Raw genomic sequence first — 22,355 nt, 5'->3', positions numbered from 1 at the left:
GCACGATAGATGTAGCTCTAGAGAAAAGTGTGTGTTAGCAGGGTGTACGGACATACAATGAAAGGGATTGAACGGCATAAAAAAGAAAAAGCAACATAACATTAGTGACGATAAGCTGTTAAAAATGCACGGGGGCTTGTTGGTGGGACACCATCATTATCACCCACTGTTCCACACGGTGGGCACAAGCACTAAGCAGAGATTCACAGACTGCTAGATAGTTGACTTCAGAATACAGATGAAGATAACTAGGAATAATTGAATTCAAAAAGTTCAGTTTCAAGGTATAATGAGCATGTGAATCAAATCAGATAAGGTCTTGGAAGGGATCTCTTAATGCCATAACCGCGCATACATGCACGAGATTATGAGGAAGGATTTATATGGAGTGTTCATTGCACGATTGATGCACAGTATTTTTGCGACAGAGACAAGAAGTCCTCGAGAGTATTTATACTAAACAGTAAACACAATTGCCCTAGCTCGCAATAGGACTATATAATCTACAATCCCGTATTTACAAAATAAAACTACCAGGAATATTAGTGTAACACCAAAACAACACTATTCCTCCCCTCCTATAATATTCTCCTTATTGTCCTAATGCAGTCTGGTAGTCCTACCAGTGCTAATAAATCCCTTAATCCTTAAATAACACTTTGTTGTTCCAAAATGCTAAAGGGGAATAAATAAAATAGTCAATTCCTGTTATCACATTAAAGAGATATATGCAATGAGTGATGTTGAGGGTTACACACAAAGGGGGATCAGACACTACAAGATTACGTCGCACATAGCTCTCCATATCGTTTAATACAGTGTAGAATGTATGCAGTACACTATTTTCCCTGCTGTATCTTTAAAGGTTTTGTACTTCTACTTATTTCGAACAAAACATGGGTTCCCATTTCATAAACTCGACACGTTTGTACACAAGGTCTCTTAGTTCGAAATGGCAACCAAAACACTCTGCCCCGATCCAAACAGCGAGACTATCTACTAGACACACCCAGTCATCACCGTAGCATACCTGGGACAAAACTCAGAAGATACCAGTTACTGTAATTTAACCAATTATGATATGCTAGTTTATTTGATGTGTCTGCAATTATTATATTATATTAATATAATATATACAGCTCACTAAGGGAGACACGGAAACTCAAATCCTCTCTACCCGTGTCTCTATCATTACGTGTTCTCTGGGTTGGGTGTTGTTTTGCTTGCCTTAGTCGTTCTCGCAAAACATATAGGGGTCACATGCAATATAGATATAGCACATAGACGCAACACCGAATATCTCTGGCTGACAATGCACCTATACCTAGTATCCTTCCGGAGTGTAGCGCACGGACGTACTATCGAAAATCGTCGAGTACTATAGTGCTGTGTTTGGCCGTTATTGGTGTTCTTGCGAGAGAGTTTGTATTGGTGCCAGTCGCCTCTTCTAGCAGGGCACCGTACTTGTCCCACGTCGTTCTCACCTTCACAGGCCTCTCTTCTTTCTTAATGTATCTCCCCTTGAATCAGGGCCTGGCACGTGTGTTCAAGTCCTGTCCACTGAACCTTTTTAATATGGTGTCTCTTAAATCATGACCAGGTGTATCCCTTTTTCATAAGTATCGTCCTGTTCCGACCATCCCTTGTCCTGCATCCAATCTGCATGTGTGATGCTGCAACTCACCAGCACTCGCCATGGGCTCTACACCAGCCCTCAACCGCCGACTTGTCGTGGAATGGGAGTGTACCTGTTTGTATGGAGGGTGACTCTAGTAGGTAGGTATAAGCACATACAAAAGCTCCATTTGCTAGTTGATACTTATGACTTTGCAGGAAGGGCTTTATTTTAGTGGGCAGGGACATCCATGAGACACTGCCTCCTCGCACTCCATCTCAATTTATCTACATCTGTGCTTTTCGCTAATCAAATAATGAACCTCGCTTGCTCCAAGTTGGTTCTTGTTGGTTTTAATAAATTTCTTCAATTTATAAAAAAATAAAAATGGCAAAATATAGAGATAAAAGGTTTCTGCCTGATAGCAGTGACCATATATTACGTTTGAAAAATACATTGGATCACATGGGACAAAATAGAGATGCGGTTAAACTAATTTATTATGGTTGATTTCTCTGGCAAGTGTATTATTTATATTAACATTACACTCTGTGTAAAACCTACAAAGGCAACCATGAAACTTTAATGATCCCTGGTTGGGGAACAGGGTAATTCAGAATCAAACCGTAATTGATTACAAAAACAAACAAAAATGCAAAATATGTGCACACAATGATAAGTAGAAAAAAAATGGAAACAGTCCTGAAGGCATAGATATATTTTGCCTTTAGCTTGTATATGGAAATTAGTAATAGTTCCACTGGAAAATTACTGTTGGTGTTTCAAATTTGATCTGTAAGATAAGTACCCTTGTAGTGAACAGTGACAGTTATTCAAAACTGTGGTTTACATTGTTTGCGTGGCTTGTCCTTGTTGAGCAGGAGAACTGGACAGAAGTTTACTTTGTTAAGTGCTGACACAAAATCTCATTAGTGTTTCATTTGATGTTACAGCACATTTAGGGTTAAGTTTAGGACTTTGCACTCTGCACATGCAGCTTATTAATGAGTATGCACATAGGTGTACTCTCAGTGTTTATCAGAAGTGTGTATGGGGAAAAGTAACATTTTTTCCAACTAGTATAGGCTGCCACTGACTATAAGTCAGTGGCAGCCTGTTTTCTCAGCAGTGAAACCTCTGAGCTCAGCGAAGTCATCTGCATTCTCCAAGTAACTCCTAATGCCCAAAAGGACACCTAACCACTACCCATATTGTACATACAATATTATATTATGGATAACAACTTTATTTTTCTCTCTCTCACTTGCCCCATGTCCTCATCAGGTTTGAATTAGGAATACCTTTTCCCTATCTCTTCCCCAACCCTCCCCCTTTCCATCCATCGGTTTTGGATTAAGACTTTACCACCCAGTGTGTAGTACTCCAGCCTTTGTTATTTAATCAAATTCATAATGTCCTACAGATGGCTCAAAGGCCTTCAGGCTTATTAGCTGTGACTGGGTGTGTGTTCTGCTTGGGGTCTTTTTCTGCATATGTCCTTTCCAAAAAATCATCATAGTTCCTTGTGGAATAATACCATATCAAAACTATAGTGGCTTAGAGATCATTTAACTGTTTTATTTGTGTCTTTGTAAAATGTATGGTTTACTGTAGCTCTACTGTGCACCACTGTTCTTGTGTGTGTCACAGCTTATCTACTGCTGTGTATTTGAGAGCCTTGATTTTTAATGTGAGCATACTATTAAGCACATCACTGTCTATATTATCCCTGAATCCACATCAGACTTAATCTAGGGCTTTTGATGTCCCAGTGTCAAGATTTTTCAGGACAGTGGGGTGTCTCTACTTGTGTTTCATGCAAAAACTCCTACAAGCAAAAGTAAAGCTATTCAAAACTTTTTCTAAAGCCTAATTTGAGAAAAAAAGACACCACTAAAGTCTGCAGCTTTGATGAAAACTCATAATTTGTGTTGCTCGAATCCCTCTTCCAAAGACCCTGCCTCTGTTTAAAGGCTGTAGCTGGTGTTTGGTTCATCTTTCCTCCCTGTTGTGTTTGAAACAAGCAAAGTAAGAGCCATAATAGGCTCCAGGAGCAGTAATTGAATAGAATAATAACAGGCTGTTAACACAGTTGTTAATTAGCGTTTGCTGATCCGTGCCTATCTACACCAAACAGCTTGGAGCCCATATATTAAAAAAGACTGAAAGATTAAGAGGCAAATGGGTTTCTTTTCATTATTCACATGAGGTATGCCTCCCAAGTGAATTACTTTTTAATGTCCACAAGGTTGTGTGTGTGTGTGTGTGTGTGTGTGTGTGCATATGTGAAGGGTAGGGGTAGCTTATGACCAAGGTGCATGTATTGACTTTAATTCTCTCTAATTACTTACTGTGTATGTTCAGGTAATTGTGGCTACTATATTTCACAAACACACTTTGATTGCTTTGCAGAAATATAGCCAACCACAACAACGCTATAACTGGCAGCTTTCTTAGCACACATTAGTATTCAGTTTGTGTGTCTGTATGTACAAGAACTTGTTAAGGATAATTCAAGATTATATTGTATTAAGCATTTTATTGAATTAAAACAAATAAAATATTATAATAATAATTGTCATATTTTAATCTGTGCCATCTTGCTTCTCTGTCTCTGTCTCTGTCTCTGTCTGTCCCTTAAATGCAGAATGTGTATGTAAACATCAATCGGATCATGTCGGTAGGGAACCGGCTCCTGGAGTCAGGCCACTATGCCTCCCAACAGATCCAGCAGATCTCTGGTCAGCTGGAGCAGGAGTGGAAAGCTTTCGCTGCAGCACTGGACGAACGCAGCACCCTGCTGGAGATGTCTGCCAGCTTCCACCAGAAAGCAGACCAGGTACACACACACAACACTGATAGACACAGAAATCATACACATGCACAAGAAATATAGATTTAAAAAATATATTTTAGTGTCAGTACAATTCACAAGCACTGGGGTTACAATTGACCTGAAATACAATTTAAATGACCAATTTTGCTTTGGTTGCAGTAACAATGCATTAGTTAGTTGTTGACACTGAATGTCCCTATTTTCTGTACAGCCTTTAGTGCTCAAAACTTTTGTTCATTTGTTCTTTTGTTAATATTTGTGGGAAGGGCAGCATTACAGACATAATATTGTATGTTTTCATGTCATATCTGTGGTAAAATAGTCTCTATTCTTAGCTCACTGAGTTGCTGTAATAAATGTTTTTTTTTTTCATTCAGAGCCCCTGTCCCCTTCCCATAACAGCTTTATCAAAGCTTTCTACAAAGCTTTCTGGTTGGCTGTCTCCTTTCTCCTTGTTGAACTTTCCCCTCACTCTTACTCTAGTCTCTCTTTCCTGTTTCCAAACATAACAGTTTGGATGCCAAACCTTTATGTGGAGATTAATTGACAGCCTGTCAGGAGCAGTTTTAATGCAGAGTTTGGGGAGCTCTGAACTCTTCATATTGTACATACTCTGAACTCTCTGAACTCTTCATATTGTACATACTAATAGCATGGATTGTATTAATAGTAACGTGCAGTGTTAGCATTTGAAAAATTAAAAAGTATGTACTGCACTAAATAGTACAGTTACAGTCATTTAGCAAAAATGTGTCATACTTGTTTTCATTATCTTGGTTTCATAGAAACAATCTTTCAAGGAATGTAGGCTTGATAAGAAATTCAAATTCCGATGTGTATTTTTTATAACAACAACTAAATAGCAAAGTTGTTCTGGTTTCATCAAGGGTCCCATCTGTGTTATTCAATGTTTGTATTATGTGTGTGTTCCCTCCCCAGTACATGAGTAAAGTGGAGCCGTGGTGTAAGGCATGTGGTGAAGGAGAGCTGCCCTCTGAACTCCAGGATCTGGAGGACACAATCCACCATCACCAGGGACTATATGAGCACATCACCACTGCATACTCTGAGGTCAGTACACACATTCATACACACTGATTCTGTATGAGTGTGCAAAACAAATGTAAATGCAAATATTAACGAGCAGAGTAGAACACAAAATAGAACAGACAATTATCCAAATTATGTACTAAAAATATACACACATGCAAAGTGAAAAAATCCCTTAGGAGCTTATTCATTGCTGCTAGGTAAATAATAAAAACAATATTCACACTATCTAACAAATTGACAAATATTCCATGAAAATCATAGAACAATATTTCAAATATATTTTTTAAGTTGAACCAAACAAGAAAAGTAATTCCATAAGTTAGTATCCCTAAATCTTATTGATGATTTACCTTCATTTAATGAGATTTTTGGGACAATTAAAAGCAGATAACTGTGTTTGTTCTCATTTGAGTCTGAGTAAATCTGTCTAATTAATGACTTTTCTAGGTATACTAATAGATTTAGTATCTTTTTGCTGACACGATCAATGCATTTTCTCCAACCTGAGTCCTGTATTTGAGTTATTTAGCAGAGGCATTCGATTAATCTCTGAGATACCTTTTCAATCTGTCAAACTACACGTCACGTCTTACAGGTAAGCCAGGATGGGAAGTCTCTTTTGGACAAACTGCAGCGACCTTTGACCCCAGGAAGTGCTGATTCATTGATGGCATCAGCTAACTACTCCAAGGCTGTGCACCATGTCCTAGACATCATCCATGAGGTGCTGCATCACCAGAGGCAGCTGGAAAACATCTGGCAGCATCGCAAAGTTCGCCTGCACCAACGGCTGCAGCTGTGTGTCTTTCAGCAGGATGTACAGCAGGTAAGAGACACACACAGAAATTCAGAAATCCACAAGACCTGCAGCTGTGTGGCCACCACCAGGTTTTGTTTTGCACACATGGACAGACATACACACCACTGTACAGAGCTATTTTTCAAAACATTTTTACTGAAATTAATCAACTTATTGAGCTTTTCTCAAGGCTAGTCCTTATGTGGCAGTTTTACTAAATTAATTTTGATGAAAATAAATGTAAAACATATATTGTAAAACACTTGTGTTTTCCTATACTTAAGTAAGACTGGTATTGCTGACAAAATATATTTTTTCTAGCAACAGTACACATTAATACTGAATCCATAGTTAATATATATAAGGACACTGTTCCATTATACAAACATTAGGTAAAGTGAATAGCAGTAAAGTGTTGCTATCTTACTTATTATCTTTTTTAATGGTTAGATCCAATACATTTTTGTTATTTTGAAGAGGGATATTCTGCAAGCATTCCATACTGGATAGCAGAGGGTGTGATATTAAGATATAGTATAATCAGCTCTAGCTTCAAAGCTTTTTTCCTTCCCCCTGGGGTTTCACAGTGAGACTCTCTATCTCTGTGTGACTATCTGGATGGCAGAGCTCTTAGATCAAATCTACTGAGCTGGTGTATAGTGTTGTCTCTGCGTTTCTACCCTTTGGGCATGAACTCTTCTCGGTCTCTCTGCTCCCTCCCTTCTTCTTTCTCTCACTCTCTCTGTCTTGTTGTATATCTGCACTTGTGTATTCCCCCTCTTCCATCCACTCTTTCATTACCCTTTCCTCTTGGTAGTTGTTTCCATGGTGATGCAATTTACTGTCACATAAAGTGTTGAGGGCATTGCGCACATGTTCATATGTGTTTGTCCCATCAAGAGACCTTGAGCATCATGAAAATCCCTTTCATTACCCCACATAGAAACAGATGAAGTATGGCCATCTGTTTAATAGATAATAAGGTAATTATGTGAAAAGATTTATAGCTAATCTCATTCACAGTGGAAATGTTGACACTGCTCTGGATTTCCTATTAGGCAAAACCTAATTGTTCACACTTGTGTAATTTAAAGATGACAGAGTGCAGATGGAGAAAAAGAGTAGAGAAATGGTTGATGAGTAGAGGGGCAGTGTGAGCAAGACAGAGGGGCGAGGGAAAAGAGAGATGACATCTACTGTACTGGGTATACAGCTATTCCAGTCAATTGCACCCCCTACTGTTTGAAAATGTATAATGCATTCTTAATGTACAGTTACCCTGTGCAGTGCATATTTAAACCATGCACATCACACATACTGTATATGTGTGTGTGTGTGTGTGTGTGTTTTAAGGTGCTGGACTGGATAGAAAACCATGGCGAGGCCTTCCTCAGTAAACACACTGGTGTTGGGAAGTCTTTGCACAGAGCCAGGGCTCTGCAGAAGAGACATGAAGACTTCGAAGAGGTTGCGCAGGTGAGTTTTAAAAGTAACGCAAAAAAAAATTCTAGTTCAAAGTGTTAAAGCAAATCTTCATGCTGTGACATACTTTATCCTCTAGGCATCAAATGCAATTCTTTATGAAAAACAAACATGCATGCTGAAATTTAGATTCCATTGTTAAAACTTCAAAGAAAATGAAGAAAAGAAAAGTGAAGTCATATTTCAGAGCACAGAAATGCTTAATGAAATTTAAGATTTGACATTGCTATATTGTTCTAGACCAATAACAACAAAGAAAACTAAGATTCGATTTTAGGACAGATCTTAGAGACTAGCAGTTAGCCATAACAGTTTAGTGTTTGAGATACTATACTCTATAATTGAAATATACTTAATATTAATATTTCAGAACACCTACACTAATGCTGACAAGTTGCTAGAAGCAGCAGAACAGCTGGCCCAGACCGGAGAGTGTGACCCTGAGGAAATTTACCAGGCTGCCCACCAGCTAGAAGATCGCATCCAGGACTTTGTGCGACGTGTCGAGCAGCGTAAAGTCCTGCTAGACATGTCTGTTGCCTTCCACACACATGTCAAAGAGGTGTGTATTTCCTCTCCTCTACTCAACCCTAATTAGCCCTATTTAACACATTGATTTGACTCCTGTTTTGTCTAAAGCTAAAGGCTTATGCCACTAGTACTGCATGAAGTCAGGAGCTGAGAAGGTAGAGGGTTCTCGATTTATTGATCGCTCTCCAGCTTTTCATGTAGGAACGACGAGAAAAAGCTTGTCATATCTTTGTCCACCATCAATAGCTGTCTCATTGGTCATTTTTTGCTCTTGCCTTTCACACTGCACAGTATTATAGCAAAGGATGGGAAATTCCTCTATAATGGTTATCATTTTAGACTAGGTCTAACTATGACAATGGCAATATAAGGGCCATTTTTGCTTTGTATATCTGTTTAAACATTACCTCTACAATCAGAGTTGCAGTTGCAGCCAACTATCACTGTGAAATAGAAACATGATTACCGGTAACTAGAAAGAACCCAGAGAGCACAAACCACTGTCAAGGCTGCATTATCATTTAAATTTGTTGTTTTAATAATTAAATGTTTAATCTGCATTGAGATGTCTGTGTCAAAATCATCACATAGTGATGTTAATTTTAGCAAATAGCTACTATCTTCTCCTCAAAGCAAGTAGGTCCTGGGTTCTTATCCCAGCTGGGGCAGGGCCTTTCTGTGTGTGTTCTACCAGAAACATGTATGTTAAGTTAATTCTCCTGTCCATGCCTTTGACCTTAAAACTGGATTTGGGCCCTAAACAATGGCTGCCCCCTGTTTCTAACACTTAAGCTGGGTCAAATGCAGAGAAGGAATTTAAGTGAGCCACAGTCATGACCACAGGACTGAATACATCAGTTTTCTGTAGCACTACCTATAGGTGAAATGCAATTGAATTTTCAGGATGGATTGCATTTTACATTGTAATTTTATCATAATTGTTAACATCATTGTCGAAATTCTCCTGAATATGTCCCTGCCAGTCATTACGTTCTCCCTGTGCAAACATCTGTGCTTTGCTTTCCCTCTGTAGTGCACTTTTGTTGACACAAATTAAAGGCAATCTGCCATCCCCTTCACTGTGATAATTACAATCATGCCTTTAATTTTCCTTATTATTTACTTTATTCTTTCAAAAATAAATATAGGACACACAAAGTACAGGACAGGGATCTGTACATGCTGTGTAGATGTGGTGGTAATCACTGCACCACTCCCTTAATTCCTCTCACAGTGTTATGGTAATATGAAAGTCATACACTGCACATCTTTGACTGTCAAAATTAACCTCTCCACAATGACATAGTACCGTGCTCTGCATGTGTTAACACTACATCCTGTTTACATAGACTCATAAAGACAGTCAGAGCCACGGTGTTATTAATGAAGCTACTCTTTAATGTCCATATGGACTAATCTCCTTCATCCCATCTGTCAGCTCACACTAGTCCAGGTCACTGTGTGTGTGTGTGTGTTTGTGTGTGTGTTTCTGTGTGCTTGTCCTGTGTGTGTGTGTGTGTGTGTGTGTGTGTGTGTGGGCACAAGTGAATGTTTCCTGCCCATCACCTCTTCTAGCCTTTGGATGCAATCCAGCAACAGTTTACTGTGGAGACATGAGCATGAACTACATTGGAGGAGAGGGGATTCATCTGCACTAATATTCATGAAGTAGATGAATAGAGTCACTCCAGATAAAACACATAATCTCTTTGTAATTTTAATATTGTTACGAAATCTACATAAAATGACAAAAAGGAAAGTGCAACCTACAGGGAGGCCTTGTTGTCAAAAGGAGCTGTGACATGGTATAACAAACTGTCCCTAATATTTTGTATTTAGTAACGTACTGCACATGAAAGCTCAGATTGCACCTTCCACAAAACACATACAATTAAAGCTGCTTTAGTACAGCCTAATTTAAAATAAAATGCCACCAGGCTTTAATTAAAAACATTTTGTATTACCAAAAAGCTCACTCAACCGTTTGCATATTTGGTTGCCAAACATCAGTGTCAACGTCTATATACTGTAGATGTCAAGTATAATGTAACATATTTTATATTACTAAGTGGATGATGTCGTAGATATGTTTTTGAGAAAGCAGTGTGGGTGTTAGACAAACCGTGGGTGCCAGGGTCTCTCTCCTGCAGCCTGGATGGTGTGCCAGGGCTTTAGTATGTTGAGCCAATTCACCCAGATGGCTAATCTGTTACAAAGATGACCATTCACAAAACACCAGCTTTGAGCAGAACCGATTGGATTTGATTTCTTTCGCCCATCTTCTGTCTGTGCATTTGGCAGCTTGTCTATCTGTGTTTAACTCACAGCGCTTTGTGTATCTGCCTCACCCTCTTCAGCATGTGTATTCTGTTCACAACAGGGCTGTTTGGCTGCTTCCTGTTTTTTTTTCCGCCTGCTCTTATACTGTATACCACATGATGCTGCATCTTAATTGGCTTGCCTTTCCTGTCAATCACTGTTAGCTGTGGACGTGGTTGGAGGAGCTTCAGAAGGAACTGCTGGATGATGTTTATGCAGAGTCAGTGGAAGCAGTGCAAGACCTGATCAAGCGTTTTGGCCAGCAGCAACAGACCACTTTGCAAGCAACTGTCAATGTCATCAAGGAGGGAGAGGATCTCATACAGCAGCTCAGGTGACAGTTATTAATGCATGCTACACTAATGTCTGCATATTGTAATATATAATATACACAGGGGTAAGCCATACACAAAACAAACAAACTCTCTGGGGTTAGATTTAGGTTAACAACAATAATAATGAATTCACTGAAAATAACAAATAACTAAATACTAAAATTAAGGAATGCAAAGCCCAAGGCCCAAGATTTGACAATCTTTCTGCAATCATTGTACAATTGAGGAAAATAAATAATAAGGCTACAGAGAAACATAGAAGGTATAGAAATCATCAAAAAGGAAAAGTAGTTTTCTTTGACTTTCTACACAAGAACTGGGACCCACATCTCTGACCATAAATACACCACCTGTAACACCCCTGTATTCGACCTCTCTCCACAGAGACTCGGCCATCTCAAGCAACAAGACGCCCCACAACAGCTCCATGGCCCACATCGAGAGCGTGCTGCAGCAGTTGGACGAGGCCCAGGGCCAGATGGAGGAGCTGTTCCAGGAAAGGAAGATCAAACTGGAGCTCTTCCTCCAGCTCCGCATCTTTGAGAGGGACGCCATCGACGTGAGTAGGCGGGACATGGAGGATTGGTTTATGATGAATATTTACTTTTTATTTTGCAATGTTAGATAAAAGTGAGAGTGAGAAAGACAGAAAGAGTAGAAGCTGGGAGTGGATGAAGCAAATGGATTTGCATTTATAATATCTGAGGGGAAATAGTTGGGAAAAGAGATTTACTAATGAGCATGAAAAATTGTTGGGAATGTTTTTTTTTTTTTATTAAAAGATCAGTTACATGTGGCAAGGGACACACTATAAAACCAAAATGACTGTGACTCCGAGCTGATGGACCGTTACACTGTAAAAGGGAGATTCAGTCCTGTAGCGAGGAATCCTGCTGGTTTAAAGCTTGGTTGAATTCACAGAGATACTCTCACATGTGCTACATTAAAAAAGTATTTAGTTCCACTTGACGCATCTCATCCACTGACTCATTCCAATTTAGTTTCCCCTTCCCTAACCAGCAATAGGCTACATTGTATCCACTAATTCCTTCACCTCCCACTGTGAGAGTGAATGCTTCTCTCAGCTGGTGTTCAGACATGATAACTGCTCTTTTCAAATATTATTTTATGTTTCTCGTAATGTTTATCATGGCTGTAGAATCAGATTTGTTGAACCACACTGTGTTGACAGATGAATTCTCACTCAGTCACGATGGAAGTAAAAACGTTTTAACAAGAAAGTTTGTTGAAAGTAATCAGTGCAGACATGAATGGAAGTGTGATGTAAGAACTGCAATTTTAGCCATGTTGGCAGTGTGGCTCTGTGGATGGCACTGTTGGTGTAACCGTCAGTCAGATGCTCAGTTGGTCCAGTGATTTGGTATACCTGCAAAATGCCATTCCAATACACCTCAGCTGTAGTTTTTGTTTATTTTTTTTGTTTAATTAGCAAATGGTAGCACACTAAACTAAGTTCAGTCAGCCAACTCACGTTAGGGCTACATTACAGCAGTATAGAATATTTAGATTTTGGCGTCTAAGCTCTGACCTCATCACTCCCCGCAGACATGTTTACATAGAGATATTAGGGAGTGATGAGCAAATACCTTAACCCCTAGCCGGAGCCTACAGGTGGATGCTGGGGTGGTGGTGGGGCCTTACAGCGCAGCAAGCAATCGGATGCAGGGGCAAAACACGACATTGACAGAGAGAGGGAAGCTGGGAATTGTTGCAGTTTTAAATAGATCGCCAGATTGGAAGGGTGCGCTTGAATAAGTTGAATTATGAGTTGAGGCAATGTTTCATGGTTGTTAATATCAACGCAGCTTCCGAGTTGACTGCCTGAACTCGCAGGCTTCGCTCCATATGTGTTAGCATTTAGCAAAGAGCACCTTACTGCTTAAGTACCTGCCAAACCTGATTTAACACTCTTGTTTGTGTTAATGCTCAAATGATTACATAATAATTACTGTGTTTCTATTAATAACCAGAACATTTGATTTACCTTTCCGGATATTGTCAGCTGGACTTTCAAGACATAAATATTAACCTTAAGTAGAACATTACTTGGGAAGACTAGCCATTGTAATACCGAACCTAAAAATGTGTGTAAAAATTCTTTAAAACAATGGTGTTTTATTCTCCTCCTCTGTGTGCTAATAGAAGCTCTGTGGTTGGTTTCAAGTCTTGTGTCTTTGCTGTTAAGTCCAAAACAACAGATAAGTCTCTCTTTAGCTCTGCGTGTCAAGTCAGGGACCGGTGGTGAATCTGCTAATCTTTCATATTGAACACTGAAGTACGCCCACACATACACACACATAGACAGAGGATTAATATGACACAGTGCTTGAGCATGTAGATGGGTGGAGGAGGCATTTGTTTTCATCCACTCCCATGCACTGTGACACTCCCTCCTGGCCTGAAGGGGGTTGTGTGTTTAAGGTGAGGGCATGGGGTTGAGGTGAGACCCACAGTTGTCTCACAGTGCTCTCTTCTCTGATGATAAGCGCTGTATCACTGCAGACTTATCCCCTTACATGAGTTAGTTTTCACAGTGTTGGTAGATGAGGGAGATGATCTTTTTGCACACAGAGGGCATTTTACTCAACTGTAAGAGAAGGGGAGAGCAGAATGCAAATGAGTGCTTGGTAAGTTTCTACTTTGTTGCCTGGTTTTTTTAATTATCATATTGGTTAGAGAGAGTATTGTATTATTCTGCTATGAAAAGGCATGATAAGATTACTCTGTGTGCTAGCCAAGAAAATCATGTTTCTATACAGAGGAGAATTTTATGAATCCAACTTTCCAAAGCAGCTTGTCATAAGGCAAGCACGCTTTTCCACATTCTGAGAGAATAATGCTCTTTTGCAAAAGAGGTTTATCTTTCTTTTTTGTATAAACATATTTAATGGGAAGGTGCTCCTTTCAGTTATGAAATATACTTTTAAGCATTGTGATCTCTTTATAGTTTTGAGTAATAAAGAAAATGACTTTAATGGATTATTTGATAAATCTTATCCAAGACTAAAAAAAGTTGCTTTACCCTGGATTTCACCCTTTAAAGGTTATCTCCATTGTCCAAGGCTTGTCTGAACCCATGTCTGAGGAGACGTGGTCTATTTATTTTCAACAAAGCTCAGCAGGTGTAATACTGTCTGTGACCTCTCTGCAGTGCTGGTTGAATATGTGAAAAAACACCTATCTTAGAGCATATTGTGTCCTACAGAAATAGGTAGGACTAAGAAAGTTTGTTTTTTCTACACTTTGACTTGAAGTGCTTCAATGGTCATGTCAAGAATAATGTGCATGTCGGCTCATGTCCTATTAAGTGAAGCTGAGCTCCCCCTAGCTCCCTTGTACTTCGCACCCTGGTGTTAACATTGATAAGGCAAAAGAGGAGAAAAAAAAGAGTTATTCTGATATCTGCTTTACAGAAAGCTTTTACAGCTAACTATGTGGGTGTTACGTCCATATAACCACATTTTGTCAGTCTTTTGACTAATGAGCATGAATGTGTGTTCTAATGATCACAGTGGCTGGCCAGGCTGGCCACAGTGTCTAAATGTACCAGTATGCACTGATCACTGCAACTGTGTTCAGTAGCTACAGTTAGCAGCTATGCTAGCCATTTCTGGCAGACCACATTAACTGATATATTACATCACACGATTAAAACCTCTTGTCCCTTTTTACGTATGTGATTTAATTTATTTTATCTTCTCACATTGGCAACACACTGAACTTTCTACGACAGAATCCCCAAAAAGTAATTGTAAAACTTACTTAGTGACTGGTGTTTGGAGGTAAACCTGAGACTAAATACTACAAAGAAACAAAGATTTACTAAGATTTTTTTTTGTCGTGGCCAAATTATATGGACTCACTGTTCACACTTGTAGAGCTGTATTTACTGGGTACAGTTTATTCTGTCACTTAAAAAGGAATTTTCTATTTGTTGGTTTCTTGTTTTGTGTTCTGTGCATTTAATTTGTCCCAACTCAGTGCAGTTGGTGCTATTCCCTGGTTTTCCCTAAATGTTGCATATGACAAATGGCATAAACAAACTCTCAGCCTGCAGTAAATTTCTGTTGCTCAAATGCTTCACCATCTTTTGCCAAGTTTTAACAGTATATAGGCTACTGTTGCTGCACTATGAATCAAACCTCTGTCTGTAGCACTCATGGCGTAACATACATGGACAGGATTGTATCAGTTATAGCCTGTAGAAGTACCTAAGAAGGAGGAAATTAAAAATAGCTTAAGAGATATTGCATTCTCATGCAGATATTCAGTTTCTAAGGTACAAGTTAGCAATTTTTGAATTGAGGAGGACAGCTGCCAAAGCATCTAATTTTCATTTATGCACTCAGATCAAATTTTACCACTGTTTTCATTGCTTACATGTTATTATCATAGATGTCTTATTTGTCAGGGCATTGAAACTCCACATATTTCAAAGTTGCGTCACAGAACAGACAGACACTAACTTCAAACTTTCACCCATGTCTTTTTTCACCCAATTAGATAAGAGCAAGAGTGTTGAAATCTGATCACTTTGGTCTGTCGTGAATCATGTTATGGCCACAGCACTGTGAATGTCAGTCTCAGAGGTCCACTTCTGACATTAAGATTCGATTTTGCACCATAGCAGGTCCCAAATAAAAGCCAGTGGTGAAGTCTATTCTGACACATAAAGTAATAATGTAAATGACCAAAATGTATTTTATAGGGCTTACACGCTAAGTTCCTATGGATGTTGCATAGTAAATACAATCCGGGAAAATGAGTTTTTATGACAAACCAAGAAAATCAGGACACAAGGATTCTTAAGTTTACAGTTCAATTAGAACAAAATATACTTACTCAAAAGAGAAAATTATAATAAAAACCTGTTTTAAGTAACAGTCCGTCTTAAATAAAGAATTATTATTCTCTCTTCAGTTACAGTAAATTAAGATTCAGCCACTATTTGACATATACAGTAACTCCATATGCCCCAGAGCAAGAGTCGAATTCTTACATTAAGTGTTGACTAGACGTCATGAGTTTATGAGTTTGTTAAAAAAAAAAACCTAAAAAAAAAACATTGACAGACAGAGCTGGATGGTGCCAGGATCAAGGTGCCCCTGGTATCATGATTCAGTCTGCGTGGGCAGTCAGAGGCATGCGCTGACATCTCGGTACATCTGCTTTACCAGCCGTGCATCACCAGTGTAATATGTTATCTGTTATTATGGCAGCCAGCTTAGGGTGTCGGGTTACAGTAATTAAACTGTCTGACTTGGTATTTGAAAATTCTCTCAATCATAAAATTATATGGAAAATGAAATGGCAGTGCTGTTTTGCTGTGCTTTACAGTCCTTTTAATGTTTGTGCTGGTAAAAATAATTGTAGTTAGGCATCTTGTTGTATTAGCAGTGTAATATTTGCACCATGCAACCATTATTGTTCATTGTGTCTGAATCCTTTTCGTGAACAAAAAAATAAATTTTTTCTCCCATTTCCCCGCCCCCGCAGATTATCTCAGACCTGGAGTCATGGAACGAGGAACTTTCCCAACAGATGAGTGAATTTGACACAGAGGACCTGACACTGGCTGAGCAGAGGCTACAGCATCATGCAGACAAGGCACTTACTATGAACAACCTCACTTTTGACGTCATCCATCAGGGACAAGAGTTGCTGCAGTATGTCACAGAGGTCCAGGCGTCTGGTGAGTGAGGAAATAGATATACACTTCCTAAAGTATTTTGTCAAGCACAGATTAAATGCACCACGGACATATACGCAGGGTGCAGTATTCACATATGGTAAGATGAATCTGTCGGAACTACACATTTATTTTGATTTGATTTGCAAGTAGCAGGAGGAGATGGATGCTCAAAATGGAAAAGAAATTTAGGGAAAGAGGAGGAAGGAATGGAGGGCAGATCGGCTTTTACCAAGCAGATTTTGCCTCTTAATCCGTAAGAGTCATGTTTATTGTCGGGTTAAACCACTGTAAGGCACATACACACACACACACAGAAGTACATTTTTTAGATGACCAGGACCACGCCTCCTGTGTTGTTGTGTGTCACAGTACAAATCTAGCTGACGTTATGCAAAAATCTAGCTCTGCAGTCAGCCAGCCTGCTACAGCTAGCTACATGGATACATTAATGATAGTAGTTATGCGAAAGCTACCTCTGTAGCTTGACTCAGGACAGTAATTATTTACCAGGGCCAGCCCTACAGCTGGCATCACGACAATGCTGCTATGGAATGCAGGACTTAAATGTGAGTACAGATTATGCCAATGCTAAACATAATTTATTCAGCTTCCACCAAATCAGAATTCATGGTGTGTGCATGGCTTTCTGTTTTTAAACATAGGCTATCTATGGCAGCCATTATTCATTTTCACAGCTTATACTCTGTATCCATCCTGCTGTTCTGTTGATGCATTATATTCATGAAACACATATTCTATAGCTCTCCATCTACTTCCATGTAGACTATGTGATTTCAGCATAAGAGAAGAAGAATTTGTGATTATTGAGTAAATAACTAGGGAAAAAGAACATAAACAGATATAATAAAATATAGATTTTAACATATTAAAATGTCTACTGTGTGCAGGTGTGGAGCTGTTATGCGACAGAGATGTGGACATGGCCACACGGGTTCAGGACCTGCTGGAGTTTCTCCACGAGAAGCAGCAGGAGTTGGACCTGGCAGCAGAGCAGCACAGGAGACATCTGGAGCAGTGTGTCCAACTGAGGCATCTACAGGCTGAAGTCAAACAGGTGAACAGTTGGAGGAAGAAAAGGACAAGAGAGTATAACAAGGATAGACAATGATACAGCATTAAAGCACTCTAAGAGCTAGGCTTTTTACTTATGAAAGGATAATCCTTGCATCAAATTCAATCAACTAGTTTTAGGATATTGGAAGGGAAATTAGTGTTTATATATGAATGCTTACATGTGCTGTATATCAGAAATAAACACACCTAGGGCTACCTGTAATGTTTTTTCTCCTCCTGAGACTGAGGTCAAACTGATCTGTGGAAAGCCATTCTGACAATTTATTGCTACAGCACTCCATGATATTACAGCAGAGAGTGTTGAAGGGCTAAAAGGCTACAGTATGTTCTGTCTGCACATGACCATGGATAGATGACTCATCCTGTGTCAACAATCTCTCTCTCTCTCTCTCTCTCTCTCTCTCCTCTCTCTGTCCTCTCGCTCTCTGTCTCTCTCTCTCTTCTGGGAATAGTCAGCCTGCTACACTATGTTTGGATGTTCAGCTAAGGTTTAACGAGACAGGGAGATAAGTGAAAATTCAGGGCAAAAGAAGACAAATGGGCCAGACAGACTGACTTGATAGGAAGGGAAAGAGATCGAGTTTCTTAGGTTATTGTTGTGTCAGTGAAGAGCATGTCAACTAGCAATTCTCTCCCAATATTCATTCAATAGTTGAGTACAATAAAAGCAAGAAAATCGTGTGAGGCTTGCAATGTAGCCTACTGATTTCAAAGCAAAACAAAAACGAACATAGAGCCAATTTTCATAACTAGGCCTGTTATCATAGTGCTGTAGCCGAACAACAACAGGGTTTATGTTTCAACTTGCACTAGAATAAATAAAAAACTGAACCAAAGTGGTGGCAGATATGAAATTGAGACTAAAACATACAAATTGATACCCAGAGAGTACTGCAGCAACACACTTCAGAAGATGCACTGCCATGGCATTGATTGAAGAGATCTTACGTTATAATGATAATGTGATGCTGGTGTTGTTTTGACTCATCCACCCACACAGAGGCAGGACTATATATGCAGCTATGGACTATCAGAATTGTCTTAAGGCTGCTGCTGGTTTTTAAGCTAGCAAGCACTTTTAAACTAATGAGCATCATACACTACTGTGCAATGTAGTTTTTAACATGGATTTCTCAGATGTCCATGTTAAATATTGCTCAATTGCTTCTGCCCTCCTTTCCCTCACAAACCCTGTTAGTTTGAAGTTGGACACAACCATAATCTGGTAATTGTAGCATGTATATTTTATTTCTGCTACTGGAAATGTATATATAATAATATCACAGCCTTTTAGTCATGGCCAACCCTACTACAGTTGTTGATATTGTTTCTTTATTTTTTTTATTTGTGGCTTTAAATGTCCCAAACTAAGAAGTGGTTACTGTTTAGAACTGCTTTCTGTATGTCATTATGAAATGGGCACAGTTTAGGAACAGGAATTTGCTGGAAAAACTTGTACTCATTATTGCTGATGTTGCTGCTGTTTGTTCGTGCCTCAGAGTTACGTCATGTGTACATTAAAGCTCCTATGATATTCAGCAGTTAACACTCATACCTGTCCTGCCTAGGGACATTGCAAGTGCAATGGAAACATAGGCTCTGTTGAAGTTATGGAAAAACAAGAGTCAGGGTTGTGTTGCATCATCACTTTTATAGCCAAGATCCAGTAGCAGTTCTGCCCATCACCCACACAGCAGGTGTGCATGCTGAGTCAGACAGAGAGGTGTTCTGAAAGATTGTGTTTAACATACCCTTTGGCTAGAACTAGGCCAACAAAACTATGAGCAAATGGGATTTTGTGAGGATCTAGGAGTGTGTGTGTGTGTGTGTGAGGCGGGGTGAAGAGATTATCTACAAAGGGGAGAGAGGGCTAAGTAAAGGATAGTTGAGGAACATCAAACAGAAACAGAGTGAGGAAGAAAGGAAAATAGGAACAAAGATAGAGGATAAAAAAGTTTACAGCTTATAAGTAGTGCAAGTAATTCCTTTCTGTTAAAAAATAAAGAGTGAGTAATAACAAACCTTGTGTGTGTGTGCTGTGTGTATTTTAGGTGCTGGGTTGGATCCGTAATGGCGAGTCCATGCTAAACGCTGGTCTGATCACAGCCAGTTCATTACAAGAAGCCGAACAGCTGCAGAAGGAACATGAACAATTCCAACATGCAATAGAGGTAAAAATCTGAATTATTTTCCTTTCTTGCTCTCCTTTCACTTAGAAGCAACATGTTGATGTCCATGTGCTTTGTACATCCAGTTGAATGTATTGTTCTGTTTCCTAATCCCATTTTTTCCTCTTTCATCACGTTTGCCTCCTTGTGTCCCATCTTTCATCTCTCTTTCCCTCATCTTTTCGCACTTCTGCATCTCCTCTGCTCCGTTCAACCTTTTGCCTTCCGAGAAACTGTACTCAGGTTCATATGTCTCCACCGCCTCCCCATTCTCATCACAAGTCACACATGAAATGGAATGTTGAATAACTAATATCTCTACCTCGCTCTGTCTTCCCTCTCTGCCTACCTTTATTCTTTATTTCCTTTTCTGTCTTTACCACTGATTATGCACGGTGCATTTCCTTTGAACTCTATCGAGCCTGGCTCATTTTAATGCGGGCCTTCACCTGACCTACTTCTACAGGACTCACACACACACACACAGATGCACACTCAGAAAAAAGCTGTGTTTATGATTATTGCTTACGTGAGACTGGAATTTTAACACGCATACCATAACTGTAGTCCCTGAACCTGAAAATGGGTCCTCTATTGTGAAAAAAGAGCAAGTGATATGGGAATGTCCTCCTTGACAGTACCTTGCAGGTGCTGCAGACATTATTAAAGCTTCCAGGAAATCTTTCATTCTTCCTTTATCTTCTTTTGTTTTCCCACCCTCTTGTGCTCTGAGTCCAGCAAAGAGTAAAAGCCTTATTCTCAGGCTAAACAGAAATCACCAGATACTGTCCCTTTTTACTTCCCTATCTCGTTTCCTCTCCAGAATCCTCACACCAGGACAATCTTTATGACACAGCTATAATCAGACACTTCTTTTATTTATTTAGCTTTTCTTCCACCCTCTGCCAAACTGCCCTGCAGGGCCAACGTGAAGCTGAGGTCCTATTTTCAAAGCAATCATTATAATATAGAGATTCATATAAAGCTTGAATTTCAATGTTTTTTTTATCTCTTCCCTATTCCCCATGCAGAAAACCCATCAGAGTGCGTTGCAGGTACAGCAGAAGGCTGAGGCCTTACTCCAGGCAAACCACTACGACATGGATATGATCAGAGACTGTGCAGAAAAGGTACCGCTCTCTTACAAGTTTATACATATAAAGAGAAAAACATGAATACAAATGTGGGTGGCGTGATTGCTGTTTCAAAGCTGTAAATCTTAAAATGACTAGTTTTGTTTGACTTGAAGGTGGCAGACCACTGGCAGCAGCTGATGCTGAAGATGGAGGACAGACTTAAGCTGGTTAATGCTTCTGTGGCCTTCTACAAGACTTCTGAACAGGTGCTTTTGTGTTTGTGTGTATGGACTCAAACAGGTGTTAAAGAGTGTTGAATAATCTAGAACAGGCAAAAAGCAAAAATGACAACAACGGATTATGGGAATTACACTCTCCTTTGTGAACCTCAGTAGACCCGGAAAGCTTGTGCTAGCAATATCAGAGTATAATTTTAAAACTGCTCTCAATAGTGTGCAGTTTCACACATTGCATCAAAGTCTAAAGCAGGAAAGGACAAGTGTTGCCTTGTACAGTGTTTTTTATGTACTGTATCATCTGTCTCAGGTATGCAGTGTGTTAGAAAGCCTGGAGCAGGAGTATAAGAGAGAAGAAGACTGGTGTGGTGGTGCTGATAAACTGGGTCCGAACAGTGAGTCAGACCATGTCACTCCCATGATCAGCAAACATCTTGAGCAAAAAGAGGCCTTCCTCAAGGTGAGAAAGTTATTTCAATTTATATTTAGAAGAAAACATGTCAAATCACAATATGTTATTTCTATGTCAGGAAGAAATTACTATTGACCCTGTAAGTGACATGTGTTCTCATTCTGTACACTTAAAGGCCTGTACGTTAGCCAGGCGTAATGCCGACGTCTTCTTGAAGTACCTGCACAGGAACAGTGTCAACATGCCTGGCATGTTGTCCCATGTCAAAGCTCCAGAGACTCAGGTTAAGAGTAAGTAGATGACTCAGACTTTTTTCTTTTCTGCATCTTATCACTAAAAAGGTGTTAGTTAATTTCACTTTTTCTATCCACCGTTTCTTTCATTTATTCACAGAATTATGAATTCAGGTGTTTAATATGTTTCTCTATAATGCTGACACACAATAATAAACATCTCAAATACATTTATTTTGTGTGCTGTGTCATCAGATATTTTGAATGAGTTGCTGCAGAGAGAGAACAGAGTGCTCCACTTCTGGACCATGAGGAAGCGAAGGCTGGACCAGTGCCAGCAATATGTTGTGTTTGAACGCAGCGCCAAACAGGTGTGTGCTTATCACTGTGTGTGTAATGTATGTGTATGTGTGCACTCACAAGCACAATTTGGAGATAAGACTACAGACAGA

At 39.4% G+C, this 22,355-nt stretch overlaps 1 protein-coding gene across 4 annotated transcripts in view; it reads left to right on the top strand.

Moving 5' to 3' along the window:
- The window catches only part of triob (trio Rho guanine nucleotide exchange factor b), a 102,608-nt gene that overhangs the window by 47,661 nt on the left and 32,592 nt on the right, over window positions 1-22,355 (top strand). For all 4 annotated transcript variants that reach the window (XM_035671973.1, XM_035671976.1, XM_035671975.1 and 1 more), the window contains 15 exons: window positions 4,263-4,454; window positions 5,391-5,522; window positions 6,100-6,330; window positions 7,657-7,779; window positions 8,156-8,347; window positions 10,800-10,969; window positions 11,355-11,529; window positions 16,488-16,683; window positions 17,592-17,758; window positions 19,830-19,949; window positions 20,978-21,076; window positions 21,196-21,288; window positions 21,569-21,718; window positions 21,846-21,960; window positions 22,159-22,274. In XM_035671973.1, coding sequence (XP_035527866.1) covers window positions 4,263-4,454; window positions 5,391-5,522; window positions 6,100-6,330; window positions 7,657-7,779; window positions 8,156-8,347; window positions 10,800-10,969; window positions 11,355-11,529; window positions 16,488-16,683; window positions 17,592-17,758; window positions 19,830-19,949; window positions 20,978-21,076; window positions 21,196-21,288; window positions 21,569-21,718; window positions 21,846-21,960; window positions 22,159-22,274 — 2,271 coding nt within the window. The remainder of the gene's footprint in view (window positions 1-4,262; window positions 4,455-5,390; window positions 5,523-6,099; window positions 6,331-7,656; window positions 7,780-8,155; window positions 8,348-10,799; window positions 10,970-11,354; window positions 11,530-16,487; window positions 16,684-17,591; window positions 17,759-19,829; window positions 19,950-20,977; window positions 21,077-21,195; window positions 21,289-21,568; window positions 21,719-21,845; window positions 21,961-22,158; window positions 22,275-22,355) is intronic.

The sequence above is a fragment of the Morone saxatilis genome, unplaced genomic scaffold (genome assembly GCF_004916995.1).
Source record: "Morone saxatilis isolate NCDOM2014 unplaced genomic scaffold, NCSU_SB_2.0 Contig24, whole genome shotgun sequence".
Taxonomy (NCBI): Eukaryota; Metazoa; Chordata; class Actinopteri; family Moronidae; genus Morone; species Morone saxatilis.
The sequence above is the reverse complement of the archived record's forward strand: the minus strand, read 5'-3'. Positions and strand labels throughout refer to the sequence as shown.